Genomic DNA, 15,513 nt, shown 5'->3' on the forward strand with positions numbered 1-15,513 from the left:
GATATTTGCACATTCATGTTCTTAGCAGTATTACTCACAATAGTCAAAAAGTAGAAGTAAACCACCTATTCACCAATGGATGAATGGAGAAACAAAATGTGGCATACAATGGAACATTATTCAGCCTTAAAAATGAAGGGAATTCTGACACATTGATAAACTTTGAGGACATTATGTTAAGTGAAATAAGCCAGACACAAAAGGACAAACATATGATCCCACTGATATGGGGCACCTAGAGTTGTCAAATTCATAGATACAAATGGTAGATTAGTGATTGCCAAGGGTGGGAGAAGGGGAGGAAGAAATAGGGAGGTATTGTTTAATAGGTATAAAGTTTCAGTTTTTCAAAAAAAGAGTTCTGGAAATGGATGGTGGTGGTAATTGCACAATATGAATATTCATAGTATCATTGAACTATACACATAGATTTAAAGTGGTAAATTTATGTATATTTTGCCACAATTTTTTAAAAAGATTTTATTTTAAAGAGAGAGAGCCTGTGGGCACACATGCATACATGCTAGCAGAGGGAAGGGCAGAGGGAGAGGAAGAGGGAAAAAATCCCAAGCCAACTCTGTACTAAGCACAAGGCTGACCCAGGGCTCCAACCCACAATCCCAAGATCATGATCTGAGCTGAAATTAAGAGTCGATCCTCAACTGACTGAGCCATGCAGGTGCCCCTATTTTACCACAATTTTAAAAATTTGAAATAAAAGTAGGCAAAGGACCTTTGTTCTACATTTGTCCAGAGAAGCTATACAAATGGCCAATAAGCATACAAAAATGATGCTCAACATCTCTAATCATTAGGGAAATGCAAATCAAAACCATGAGATATCACTTCACACCCATTAGAATGGCTATTTTCTAACAAAACAAAACAAAATCCAAAACCCAGAAAATACCAAGTGGTGGCAAAGATGTAGAGAAATTGAAACTCATGTGCATTGCTAGCAGGGATGTAAAATTTTGCAGCCACTGTAAAAAAACTGTAGGGTAGTACCTTTAAAAACTAAACCTAGAATTACTGCATGACCCAACAATTCCTGGATTCTTCTGGGTATATAACCCAAAGAATTTAAAGTGGGGACTTCAGCAAATATTGGTACACTGATTTTTTATAGCAGCATTACCACATTATCACAGTAACCAAAAGGTGGAAACGATTCAAATGTCAACTGGTGGATGAATGAATAAGCAAAATGTGGGATAGACACACAATTGTATATTATACAGCCATAAAAGGGAGTGAAATTGTATATTGTAATTGTTTTTATTATTATTTTTTTAAGATTTTATTTATTTATTCATGAGAGACAGAGAGAGAGAAGAGAGAGAGAGAGAGAGAGGGGCAGAGACACAGGCAGAGGGAGAAGCAGGCTCCATGCAGGGACCTCGACATGGGACTCCATCCCGGGTCTCCAGGATCAGGTCCTGGGCCGAAGGCAGGTGCTAAACCACTGAACCACCCGGGCTGCCCCTGTAATTGTAATTGTATATTATACAGCCATAAAAGGGAGTGAAATAAAAAAAAAATAGACGAACCTTAAAAACATGCCACACGAAAAAGCCAGATGCAAAAGACTAAATACAATGGTTCCACTTACATCATGCACCTAGAATAAGCAATTTTATAAAGACAAAAAGTAGAATAGAGTTGCTAGGGGTTGGGGTAGGAGGCATGGAGAGTTTCTGTTTAGGATGATGAAAAATTTCTAGAGATAAATAGTAGTGATGGTCATACACATAGTGAAGGTACCTAATGCCACTGTATTGTACACTTAAAAATGGTTAAAATGGTAATTTTTTCCACTGTAATACAGTGATCTATTTTATCACAATAGAAAATATGGGGGAAGTGTTTCCTCTTCCCATTTTCTGGTACAGATTGTGTAAAGTTCATGTTAATTCTTCCCTAAACATTTGGTTAGATTACTAAAATGAAATTATATGGGCCTGGAGATTTCATTTTTGGGTTTTTAAATTATAAATTCCGTTTTCTTGATTGTTATGGGGCTACTCAAATGATCTATTTCATGTTGAGTAAGCTATGGTAGTTTGTGTTTTTTGAGGAAGTAATCCATTTTGTCTAAGTTGCCAAGTTTAGATGCATCCAGTTTATACTATATTTCTTTATTATCCCTTTCATATCTGCAGAGACTATAGGACTCTCCCATTTTACTCCTGATATTGGTCATTTTTAAAAAAGATTTTATTTTTTTATTCATGAGAGAGAGGCAGAGACACAGGCAGAGGGAGAAGCAGGCTCCATGCAGGGAGCCTGACGTGGGACTCGATCCCAGGTCTCCTGGATCAGGCCCTGGGCTGAAGGCGGCGCTAAACCGCTGAGCCACCCGGGCTGCCCAGATATTGGTCATTTTTTTTTTTTTTTGATATTGGTCATTTTATCTTCTTTTTTTCCTCATAAGTTTTCATAGAGGTTTGTCAATTTTATTGATCATTTTGGCTCTTTTTTTCACGGTTTTCCTGTTTCCAATTTCATTGATTTCTGCTCATTATTTCTTTCCTTATCTTTTCTTTGGGTTTATTTTGCTCCTTTCTCCCCTTAGATATTCTCTCTCTCTCTTTAAGATTTTATTTATTGGGACACCTGGGTGGCTCAGTGGTTGAGCATCTGCCTTTGGCTCAGGTCATGATCCTGGGGTTCTGGGATTGAGTCCAGCATCGGGTTCCCCATCCGGAGCCTGCTTCTCCCTCCTGCAGTGTCTCTACCTCTCTCTGTGTGTCTCTTATGAATAAATAATATCTTAAAAAGAAAAGATTTTATTTATTCCTTTGATAGAGATAGCGAGCACAAGCAGGGGGAAGGGGGAACAGGAGAGGAAGAAGCAAGCTACCCACTGAGCAGGGAGCCCTGGAATCATGACTGCTGTTGTACCTCTGTCCCACAAATGTTAATGTGTTGTATTTTCATTTTTATTCAGTTCAATGTGTAGTTTTTAAAAATTTCCCTTGAAACTTCCTCTTTCACCCAATGGATTATTTAGAAGAATGTAGTTTAGTTTCCAAGTGTTTGGATCTTTTCCTGTTATCTTTCTCTTATTGACTTCTAGTTTGATTCCACTGTGGTCAGAGAATACATTCTGTGTGATTTCAATTATTTTAAATATTTGAGATTGTTTTGTGGCCCAAATACGATTGATCTCAGTATATGTTCCATCAGCACTTGAGAAAAATGTGTGTTCTTGTGTTGTTGATTGGAATATTCTATAAATATCAATTTGATCCTGTTGGTTGATGATGATGTTGAGTTATCCTATATTCTCACTGGTTTTCCATTGAAAATCAATCTAAAAGAGGCGTACTGAACTATAACCAGATTTGTCTATTTCTCCTTTCTGTTCTGTCTGCTTTTGCTGTACATATTTTCTAGCTCTGTTTGGTTCATACACAATTAGGACTGTTATTTATGTCTTGTTGGTGGATTGATCCTTTTATCATTATATAATGTCCCTTCCTGCCTGTGATAATTTTCTTTGCTCTGAAGCTATTCCTGCTTTCCTTTATTCATGTTTATTTTTATTATTTTATTTATTTACTGCCATTTAACATCATTTTATTCTAGCATAAAGGACTCTTCTTTCTTACAGATTATTTACTTGGAACTTTAGTGGACCTGACTATTGTATAGGTACCCTGGGTTTAGATTCAAAATCTCCCCCAAAATCACCACAAGTCTTTAGGCCACAGTTTTTGAAATCCATTGAAAGATGGATTAACAATTTTCCAAACAATCTATAGACAAGAGAACTGTCCATAAAGAGTATATATATTTTTTTTCATAAAGAGTATATTAATCCAATTACACCAAATAGTCCTGCTGACCTTCTATTATCCTTGGGTTTTTTTCTTCAAAATTTTATTTAAAGTCTAGTTAGTTAACATATAGTGGAATATTGGTTTTGGGAGTAGAATTTAGTGATTCATCACTTACATATAACACCCAGTGCTCAACACAACCAGTGCCCTCCTTAATACCCATCATCCATTCAGCCCACCCCCCACCCACCTCTCCTCCATCAACCCTCAGTTTGTTCTGTATAGTTAAGAGTCCTTTATGGTTTAGTTCTCTTTTCCCCACCTTCTCGTATATTCTGTTTTGTTTCTTAAATTCCACATATGAGTGAAATCATATGGTATTTGTCTTTCCTGATTGACTTATTTCACTTAGCATAGTACATTCTAGCTCCTTCTACATTGTTGGAAATTGCAAGATTTCATTCTTTCTTATAGCTGAGTGTATATATATATATACATACACTGTATATATATATACACTCAGTATATATATGTATGTGGTATGTATGTATACATCCTCTTTATCCATTCATTAGTCAATGGACATTTAGGCTTTTTCCATAATTTGGTTATTGTTGATAATGCTACTATAAACACTGAGGTGCATGTGCCCCTTTGAATCAGAATTTTTGTTCCCTTATTCATGTTTGTATGAATACATGATACATCCTCTTTTTAATCTTTATTTATTTTCTTTTGTTTAATCTTTACTTTAACTAACCTATGGGGATCCCTGGGTGGCGCAGCGGTTTGGCGCCTGCCTTTGGCCCAGGGCGTGATCCTGGAGACCTGGGATCAAATCCCACTGTTGGGCTCCCGGTGCATGGAGCCTGCTTCTCCCTCTGCCTGTGTCTCTGCCTCTCTCTCTCTCTCTGTGACTATCACAAATAAATAAAAATTAAAAAAAAATAAACTAACCTATGTATTTAAAGTATGTTTCTTATAGACAGCATATAGTTGGGTTATGTTTTCAATACATTCTACCAATCTGTCTTTTAATTTATATATTTATACCGTTTTAATTTTTTTTTTACCATTTACATTTAATGTAATTGCTGATATGTTAGGGCTTACATCTGCTATTTTAGTTTTTGTTTTCTGTTTGTTGTGTTTTTCATTTCTCTTTTCTTTCTCCTGCATATTTAGAATTTCATTTTGATTTACCTATAGTGTTTTTTAAGGTACATTCTTTGTATAGCTTTTGTAGTAGTGGCTCTAGGTATTACATTATATATACATAACCTATCACAGTCTACAGATATTAACATTTCACTAGTTCAAGTACAGAAACCTTTCCCTTTACATCCCTAACGCTTCCCTGCTTATAATATAATTGTCTAAAATATTTCCTCTAATACATTTAGAACTACATCAGATCATATAATTTTTGCTTTAATCATCAAGCAATTTAGAAAACTCCAGAAGATAAAGAAAATCTATTACATTTACCTATGGTTTTGCTTATAATGTTCTCCCTTCTTTCATCATTTCCTTTCTGTTTAGTAAACTTCCTTTGTCATTTTTTTAAGGATAGGTCTACCAAACAAATTCTCTTAGTTTTTTGTTTGTTTTTCATCTGAGAATGTCTTGATTTCTTCTATATTCCTGAAGGATATTTTCACTGGGTGTGGGATTCTGGATTGCCAGTTTTTTTGTTTGTTTGTTTTGTTTTGTTTTGGTTTGTTTTTTTTTGTTGTTTTTTTTTTGTTTTCAGCACTGAAGAAATACTCTATCACTTTCTTCTGGCTTCCATGGTTTCTGATAACAAATCCGTTATCATTCTAGTTGTTTTCTTCCTATGGTTAAAATCTTTTTCTATGGCTGTTTTCTAGAACTTTTGTCTTTAGTTTTCAAAAGTTTAATTATGATGAGCCTTTTTTAATAAAAAGATTTTACTATTTATTCATGAGAGACAGAGAGAGGCAGAGACATAGGCAGAGGGAGAAGTAGGCACCCTGCCTGGGGCCTGATACAAGACTTGATCCCTGAACCCCAGGATCATGACCTGAGCTGAAGGCAGATGTTCAACCCCTGAGCCACCCAGGTGGCCTCATAATGAGTCTTCAAGTACGTTTTTAGATTTGCCTTTTTTCCCCTCTCCTTGTTGGACTTTGCTGGCACAAATGCTAGGCTTTTTGTTGTAGTCCTTTAGTTCCTTAAGGTCCTGTTTGTTCTTTTTTTCCAGTCTATTTTATTTCTGATGTTTAAATTGGGTAATTCCTATTGTTCTATCTCTTAGTTCATCAGTTCTTTTTTTCTGTATGTACTCTGAATTCTGCTATTGAGCTCACCTACTAAGCTATTTTGTTCCAGTTACTACTTTTTTCAATTCTAAAATGGTTATTTGGTTCCTCTTTATATCTTCTGGGTTTTTCACTATATCTTTTTATATTTATTGCTGAGCCTTTCCATTTTTTCAAAAAAAATTTAAGCATGTTTGTATTTGCTCACTGAAGCATTTCTATTGTGGCTGCTTTTAAAACGTTGTCAGATAATTCTAACATCTTTATTATCTCAGTACTGTCATCTATCGATTGTCTTTTATTCATTTGGTTTGAGATCTTCCTGGTCCTTGGTATGATGAGTGATTTTCAACTCTGAATCTTAGTTAAACCTTCTGTTTTAGTTAGGTTCTTTTATTTTTCACTCCATACTACAGGGGATGTGGAAGATGCTGCCTCATCACTGCCTTGTTACTGTCAGGTAGCTTCTACCTCCACCAGTTTCCTCACTGAGTCTTTGTTGACACCCAAGGGGAGACATCACGGGAAAGGCTCCCCATGTGATCTCTACTGACACTGTGGCAGGGGAGGCCTTATCACTACTGGATAATGGTGAAAGTCCTAACTCTCTACTAGGTTTCTTCTGACACTACTTCAGGGGGAAGGCATTACGGTATCATATTACTGTTGAGGGGAAGCTCAGGCTCCCCATGCAGTTCCCACTGACACTACAGGAAACCCTCATTTCAGGCCACTGGGGATGAAACTCCTACCTCTTTCTTTATCTGACCTTCTCTGACATCATTGCAGCATTCTACTACAGTGTTAGAAAGGTGGGAGTCTAGGACCCCACTCAGCCTTTGCTGACATGGCTGGGTTTGGAAGGGGGTATTATTTTCTGTAGTGTTGACTAAAGTAGAGTGATGTTTATCTAAAAGTTTTCTGTCTTCCTGGACTGTCTCTTTCCTGGTCCTTTGGCTAGACAGAGCAGGGTTTTGTTGAGGCTTTTTTGACTGCATCACTGGCATTTCCAGGTTGTTGACTTCTTCATTTTCACGTTCGGGATATATGAGGCAAAAGGAAACCCAAGGAACTTACTGTCATGTCTTTTCTCAGATCCCAAGGTCCCTAGCTGGTCTGTCTTCTTTCTATCTCTCAGAGCCTTCTTATAGTTGTTCTATATATAACATCAATTATATATATGATATCTGGTTGCACTTAGTGGGAGGAATAGGAAAAAGTATGTCTACTTGATCTTTCCAGAAACAGGAATTCTCTTTAATTAAGTGTAACCAATTCTCTCTGTAGGAGTTTGAACTGTGTTCCTATATTCCCATTTACCGACTAAGGGCCCACTCCAAACAAGCAGCCATGGCACTGCTACTGAGCTAAATTTGAGTATTGGCATTTCCTGGTACCTAAATAAAATATTAGCCCACATACTCTAGCAACATATCAAAAGAATATTCTTTGTTCAAGAAGGGTTAATTCTAAGAGTACAGGGATGACTTGATATTAACAAACCCAATGATATGACTGTATTAATAGGTCAAAGGAGAAATCCACATGATCATTCCATGAATACAAAATATGCAGTTGATGGAATTCAACATTCTTTCTCTAAAATTTTCCTAATAAAATGGAGATCAATGAATACTCTCTTTAAACAATGGAAAAACAACAGTTCAATTTATAATTGCACCAAAATGAATAAAATACCTACAAATAAATTTAACCAAGGAGGTGAAAGATATTTATTAAAGAAATAGAAGATGACACAACAAATGGAAAGATATACTGTGCTCATGAATTGGAAGAATTAATATTATTAAAGTGTTCATACAACCCAAAGCAATTTACAGATTCAGTGCAATCCCCATTGAAATACCAACAGCATTTTTCACAGAACTAGAACAAATAATCCTAAAATTTGTATGGAACTGCAAAATACCTCAAAGAGTCAAAGCCCAATCTTGAGAAAGAAGCTCAAAGCTAGAGGTATTGCAATCCCAGATTTCAAGATGTATTACAAAGCTATAGTCATCAAAATAGTATGATACTGACACAAAAATAGACACATAAATCAATGGAACAGATAGCCCAGAAACAGACCCATGTTCACATGATCAATTAATCCATGACAAAGGTGGCAAGAATAAACAATGGGGTGGGGCACCTGGTGGCTTAGTTGTTGAGCATCTGCCTTTGGCTGAGATCATGATCTTGGGGTCCTAGGATTGAGCCCCATGTTTGGTTCCCTGCTCAGTATAGAATCTGGTTCTCCCTTTGCCCTTCCCCCTGCTTGCCTCACTCTCTTTCTCACACACCAATAAATAAAAATCTTTTAAAAAATGAATTTACAATGGGGAAATGACCATCTTTTCAATAAATGGTATTGGGAAAACTGAATAGCTACATGCAGAAGAATTAAACTGGACCACTCTCTTACACCATGCACAAAAATAAACTCAAAATGGATTAAAGACCTAAATGTGAGACCTGAAACCATCAAACTTCTAAAAGAAAACACAGGTAATTTCTTACAGTAATCTCTTGGACATCAGCCTTGGCAACATACTTATGGATATGTCTCCTCAGGCAAGGGAAACAAAGCAAAAATAAACTATGGGAACTATAGCAAAATAAGCTTCTGCACAGCAAAGAGAACCATCAATAATACAAAAAGGCAACCTATTGAAGGGAAGAAGATATTTGTAAAAGATATATCCATAGGAGTTAATATCCAAAATATATAAAGAACTTATACAACTCAACACCAAAAAAAAATATCTGATTAAAAAATGGGCAGATAATGCAAATAGAAATTTTTCTAAAGAAGACATGTAGATGGCCTACAGGCACATGATAAATGCTCAACATCACTAATCATCAGGAGAATGCAAATCAAAATCATGATGAGATATCACCTCACACCTGTCAGAATGGCTAAAATAAAAAGCACAAGAAACAACAAGTGTTGGGATGTAGAGAAAAGGGAACCCTCATGCATTATTGGCAGAAATGTAAATTGGTACAGCCACTATGTAAGACAGTATGGAATTTCCTTAAAAAATTAAAAATAAGACTGCCATTTGATCCAGTAATCACACTACTGGGTATTTACCCAAAGAATACAAAAACACTAATTTCAAGGAATATATGCAACCTTATGTTTATTGCACCATTATTTACCATAGCCAAACTAAGGAAGCAGCTCACGTGTCCATCCATAGATGAATGGATAAAGAAGAAGTGGTATATACATAATGGAATATTACTCAGTCATAAAAAAGAATGAAATCTTGCCATTTGTGACAACACGGGTATTATACTAAGTGAAATAGGTTAGACAGAGGAAGACATTTCACTTTCACTCACACGGGGAATCTAAAAAGCAAAATTAACAAACAAAAGACTCTTTTTTTTTTTTTTTTTTTTTAAGTAGGCTCCAGGCCTAGCATGGAGCCAAACACATGAACTCACGACCCTGAGATCAAGACCTGAACTAAAATAAGGAGTTAGACACTAAACTGATGGAACCACCCAGATGCCCCCAATAAACAGACTCTTAACTATAGAGAACAAACTGGTGGTCACTAGAGGGGAAGTGGGTAGGGGAAGAGGTGAAGTAGGTGATGGGGATTAAGAGATATAAACAAACAAATATCTCCAATAAAGTAAGTATCACACTTGATAATGAAACATGAGAATCTTTCCCATTAAAATTTGGTTGTCCATAATCATCTCTATCATTTAACCTTGGTCTGGGAATACTAGCCAATGAAGCATACATAGATAGGATATAAGTAACAATTTCTGGGAAAACTATTATTTCCATCTCCTTCCACCACATTGTTTTCCCTTGAAGTTCACACTAACCATAGGATTGCTTAGTCCATTTCAAGCCTCAACAGTATTTCTGGCTTGCTTTCTTTCCCCACAATTCAGCATTTGATTGACAGGAGTTACGATCAGAATCATGTCTTACATACTTTGTATTCCCAATGCTAGGTAGTAGCTAGGTAGTAGCTAGGTAGTAGGTTCTCAGTGAATATTTCAGATTAAGAATCTAAAATGTGATGTTAAAAATTAATCAGTGTTATAAAATATACCCTTGAAAGGTAAATCAGTAATTTTATCTTCTGAAAGTTTGTTCAGAACTTAATACTTTGTGACTACACAGTAAGTATTTGACTTATCAAGTTTTGTGATGAGCTTAAAATAACATATCTTGGAATATGCAACATTTCTTAATTGAAATTTGGTTAAATCATAATTATTTTTATACCTAAGACCTTCAGCTAAAAATTCCTCTGCATATTCTAAAATAATCCCCAAATTTGATGAGACATATTCAATCAAAGTAGTTTGGAGGAACCTGAAAAATCACATCAGTATTCAACCATGATTTCACTTTGTAACTGTCATTCTCACTTTTAACTCGCCATACAGCTAAACTGGGAACAGAATATACACTTGCCCTGTCACTCACCCTTATTGTTTCTAAATTTAGCTGAAAACTGTATACAGTAAGTTAACCAAAAGATTCATTTTCTAAGTTGAAGTGTTGAAGTATCGTAGTGTAGCCCCATGCATCCCTGACAAGTCAATTTAGTTATGACAATAAATAATGCTATTGTTATCTGAAATCCCTTGACCAAAATCAAATATGAAAAAAGACAAAATATCAAGTTTAATGTTTACCTCTGTTCCCGAATATTGATCCCTGATAACATCCATCTGTCTCTTAAATAGTTCTAATACAGCCTTGTAGACCAGTTCATACTGTTCCTGAAGAGCATCACAAACCGAAACAAATGAAAACAAACAAGAAACTCAGTGAACTACAGAACCAGAGTTCAGAAATGTGAACATCAGTAAAATCTTAGTACAGCAGACCAGAAAAGACCATCAACAGTAGTTTAATTGTAGTGCCCTTATGTTTGCCTACCTCATTTCGGATTGCAAAGCACTTCTAGGCTATTAGAAACAGCTCAATATTTAATCTTCTACCTCTAAATATGCAAGGATCTTCCAGCATGTGTTATGTTCTGACCCTACTGTCTCAATTATCTTTCCCTCCACCATCATCCCTCCAATTCGGTTCTCCTGGCTCATGTTTTAAAAGTTTTAGTTGATCCTGGATGCATTTTTTTTTTTTTGTAAGCCATCTCATCTTTCCTGGAAAAAGATGGATAGATTATGGTTGATGGGTAGATAGATGAATTCTTCATTTGACCTTCACAATTGATCTCTAAGGTAGGAAGGCTATTATCCGTGTTTGTGCAAGGTCATTCAGTTTCCAGTAATTTCCAGACTTGGACTCAAATCTGGATCTTCTGACTCAGTTCTGTGCCATTAGGGCTAAGATCAAGCCACTGTGATTTTCTCCTAGCAAAGACACCAAAGAAAAGTAGACCACTACAGAGAGTCTGGAAATTTGTGCTTGTAAAAGGATTTCACCATTGAGAAATGGGACCACCACAATTACAAGGTCTGTGGGTTTTTTCTGCCACAGGACCTGCTCTAGCTCTTGATTTTGGATCTACTTTTCATCTGAAAGAGCCTAAGCAGGGTCTCCTTGGTACCTCACACAATCCTACACAAATAAAGCACAGCTTTTGACAATTCTAATCTTAGCAGAACAATACAAAACCTGTATCACCCAACACATCTATTGGTACACCCTTCAAATTTTTTTTTTTAAGAAAAGAGAAAAATCAGACAGGAAGCACTCAGCTGGTTACAGTGTTATTTCCTGGTTAGAGTGCTGTCAGAAAAAGTAGCTACAGCTGGTAAGGAATTTGTTCAACTAGTTGATAATGCCAACATGCGAAGGCTAACCGAAAATCATTTCAGCTGTCTTCAAACCTTTACAAGTGGACCAAAAATGGGCTTTCTCTGAAATGGGGTATGGTTTTATTTACTGATTCAATATAACAATGTAATATTAGACAACTAGGCTGCATACTTCCTGGGGTCTTTATACATTTACATGGATCAGCCCACTTTTAAGTCTGGTAGCACTAAACCAGCCAATGCTTTCATGTCACAGAAACTTTTTCCTCACAGGTTTAATATAGAAAACACCTACAGTCAATGTGTGAAAAAAATTTTTTTCCACTAGCTATTGGTGGAAAACCTGTGTGGGCCAAACAGAAGGCTTATATTACAACAGCTCTTAATTTTTTCCCCTCAATTCACAAATGCTAGATGAAAGTATCTAAACTGCCACTGTCAATTATTTTACCTCCAAGTCTACGTTCATGTTCATTTGTAAGAGCCTTAAACACTTCAGGGTCTTGCTATTTAAATCGTAAAAAGTAGTTCTAATAAGTTATGTGAAAGTGTCTGTTACTTAATATCAGTAAATGCTTGGTGAATGAATGGGTGAATGCTAAACTCCATTAAAGATGGAGACCACTTTTTTAGAAATATGGGTAAAAATGTGGGCATAAAGTCTAGATGAAATTAATATTGTAGAGAGTGAGAGATCTGTGCTGAGAATGTTTCATCTAGGAAGTGGATCTTGTGTGGGAGAGGAGAGAACCAAACAGGGGAAGAGCATTCCTAACAGAGTGAATGACTGTGAGCACTTTGGGGTGGATGAAAATACTGTGATACATATATAGAATAATTAAATTATGGTTTTTTAAGTATACATGCAATAATGATCAGGAGAGACTACAGAAGAATAGTAATTGTGGCTACCTCTAGGTGGTAGGACTTATGGTTTTATTTTTATTTTTCAAGTTAAAAAAATGAGTATATAGACTGCATTCTCCAGATTCTGTTACCACTTCCTGAAGTAAAAATGACAAATCTGATTTTCTATGGTTTCAGAACTGAATTATTGCTACAAAACTTCAAGTTAACCTGACACAGCTATTTCTTTCTAATAAGTCAAACAGCTTGTGGAATTTTTTCCATGCCATTTATAAGACATATTACATTAGTTTCTTAATATTTTCTGAACAGGCAGTAAAATACAAGGAATGAGAGGAATTTAACCCAAGGCAAGGGACATAGGAAAAATATTGATCTATCAGAGTTGGAGGAAATGCAAATGGACTAATGCACCTAAGAGTAAATTGGTGTTATAGCTAGTCAGTCAGCTGTTTTGCCTTACTATTGAACAGAGAGATGTAGCAAGACCCAGACACATGTTATGACCCATTCACCATGGTTACATACCTGTGTTTGAACAAATGAAGGTCTTTGTGTTCGCATTTCCTGGATCAAGCTAAAAACACTGAAGTTCTCAGGAATTATCTATCAGTTAAAAGGAAAAAATATCTTACTCCTTTGTTCCCAGCTTTGTAGATAAATTATTTCTTACAGTCTTGTCACTCCCATGATATCTGCTCTCCTAACATAAGATAATATAATAAGAGAAAGAATGCATTTTTAAAATGAAGGAGATTTCTCATCACTTGCAGCGTGATTTAGAGCCTGGTATTTTCCCTAGAAAAGATTGAAGAAACCCTTGAGAATGATTTTACATGTGGTGATCAAATGTCTGAAGTTAAAAATATATATGGGAGAAGGCTCAGTAGATGAGCAAGCATGAGAATTTTATGAAATGAAAGAAGTTGGCAGATAGGTTTAAAGCCCGTATTTCCAACTTCCCACTTCCTAGAGATTGGAGCACAAGGTTTGGTTGTGGTGGATTAAGTCCATTCACTAAAGTAATTTGGATAAGGGAAGGGTAACTGTGAAATTTAGGGCAGTGATTCTCAAACTATAGCATGCATCAGAAGCACCTGGAGAGCTTGCTGGGCACCTGCCCCCACCCCCCTCCAGAGTTTCTGCTTCAGTCCATCCAAGGCAGGGCCCAAGATTTTGCATTTCTAACAAGTTTTCAGGTGATGCTGATGCTGCTTGTCTGGAAACCACACTTTGAGAGCCATCATTGTAGGGACTAACTTAATCATCTGACAAAGTGGGTCTATGGTAAATATTCTAGAAAAGATGAGTCATGGAGATAGATGTTTGGAAGAACCAAACAATTCCTAAGTCTGAAAGTAGCAGTGTAAGCAAACAGGAAGTGCCTACAGAGAGAAACTCACCCCATCTTTTAGTAGCATCCAGGTATAATCAATAGCACAGATAACACCAGTCCTTCCACAACCAGCACTGAAATGGAAGATCACAAGAGCACATGTAGTTGTAGAGGGTGGATCATTGACAATAGCTGGGAAATTTCCCTGGCAGATTGAGGAATCAGAAACCTTGAGGCAATGAAACAGTCCCAACTTCCATCCCTACTTCCCAGAGCATGCGTGTCAGTTGCCATGTGCCCACACTGAACCTTGGGACAGATCCTACGTGACTTCTCTCAGCAAGAGTCTCTAGAACTGCACTGTTCACAAGTAATTTGTCAGGAAATACTGATTTAATGCTCAGGTTGAATTTATTATGATTTGTTGTTGCTTATGGACCTTGCTCTTTCAATCACTTTCATTTCTTTCTTTTTTCTTTTTTTTTAATCACTTTCATTTCTAAGCTTCATTCCTTTCTGATCAACTGGGAAAACTGAGACTAGGATCAGGAGCCTACATGCTACTTGTCTGTACCATTCCAACAAAGTCTGGGTGCCTGAGTGGCTCAGTTGATTAAGTGCCTGGGTGCCTGTCTTCAGCTTACGTCATGATCCCAGGGTCCAGGGATGGAACCCCATATTGAACTTTCCACTCAGGGAGAGTCCACTTCTCCCTCTCCATCTGTGCACTCTCTCTCTCAAGTAAATAAGTAATATCTTTAATAATTATTAATTAATTTCAACAAAGTCCATCTTCCTTTGGTTATAGCAGGAGTCCTGGCCAGACTATGACATTTGGTTTGTTTTGGGTGGAAGTTTCCGAGAACAGCATCATACCTGCAGTGAATGCATATGGGAAACCTGTCGTCCTCTTGGTAAGATCGCACATCCCAGATGAGCTCAAGAATAGGGTCTATAGATGAAGGCACATCATGGTCTGGCCAATTCTTGTAATGAAACTGGTAGATAGTTCGAGTTTCCTATAAAAAAGAGCCAGAATAAAAGGAAAGCTCAGTGTGAGGACCCCACCTCATTCTACCACCAGGTTATTCTGATTTCCTAAGTAGCATCTTGGTCCTGTTGACAATTTATGCTGCTTTCTTCTCTGGTGACCACATGCCATCTGAGAATAATTAAAAGTGATCTCAAGTCACTATTGGTCTGTCCCCACTCACAAGAGGAGGTAGATATTAAGATAGTCCAAACCAGAACTTCCCAACTGGCATGCTTCACCAGTTCAAGTGGGTCCCTGGCATGCTGATATATTAAACCCCTTGGGCCTAGAGCAACGGGGCAATGTGAGCTCTTAAGTTGGTTCCCAGCCTCTATCCACCCTACAAATATTATCATGTTATAGATGTGCCATAGTGTGTAATAGACTGGGGAATAGAGACACCAAAGGTTTTTTTTTGCATATGAAGATTTA

General features: G+C 36.8%; 1 protein-coding gene and 1 long non-coding RNA gene across 4 annotated transcripts in view; one reads left to right on the plus strand and one right to left on the minus strand.

Moving 5' to 3' along the window:
• Positions 1-15,513, plus strand: part of LOC125752774 (uncharacterized) — an 86,323-nt gene that overhangs the window by 26,979 nt on the left and 43,831 nt on the right. The window lies entirely within an intron of this gene.
• The window catches only part of PTPN22 (protein tyrosine phosphatase non-receptor type 22), a 59,851-nt gene that overhangs the window by 25,034 nt on the left and 19,304 nt on the right, over positions 1-15,513 (minus strand). For all 3 annotated transcript variants that reach the window (XM_049095726.1, XM_025453470.3, XM_049095727.1), the window contains exons 8-11: positions 14,925-15,067; positions 14,116-14,182; positions 13,241-13,318; positions 10,751-10,837 (exon numbers count right to left, since the gene is read on the minus strand). In XM_049095726.1, the coding sequence (XP_048951683.1) occupies positions 10,751-10,837; positions 13,241-13,318; positions 14,116-14,182; positions 14,925-15,067 (375 nt within the window). The remainder of the gene's footprint in view (positions 1-10,750; positions 10,838-13,240; positions 13,319-14,115; positions 14,183-14,924; positions 15,068-15,513) is intronic.

Source organism: Canis lupus, chromosome 17 (genome assembly GCF_003254725.2).
Source record: "Canis lupus dingo isolate Sandy chromosome 17, ASM325472v2, whole genome shotgun sequence".
In the NCBI taxonomy this organism is placed as follows: domain Eukaryota; kingdom Metazoa; phylum Chordata; class Mammalia; order Carnivora; family Canidae; genus Canis; species Canis lupus.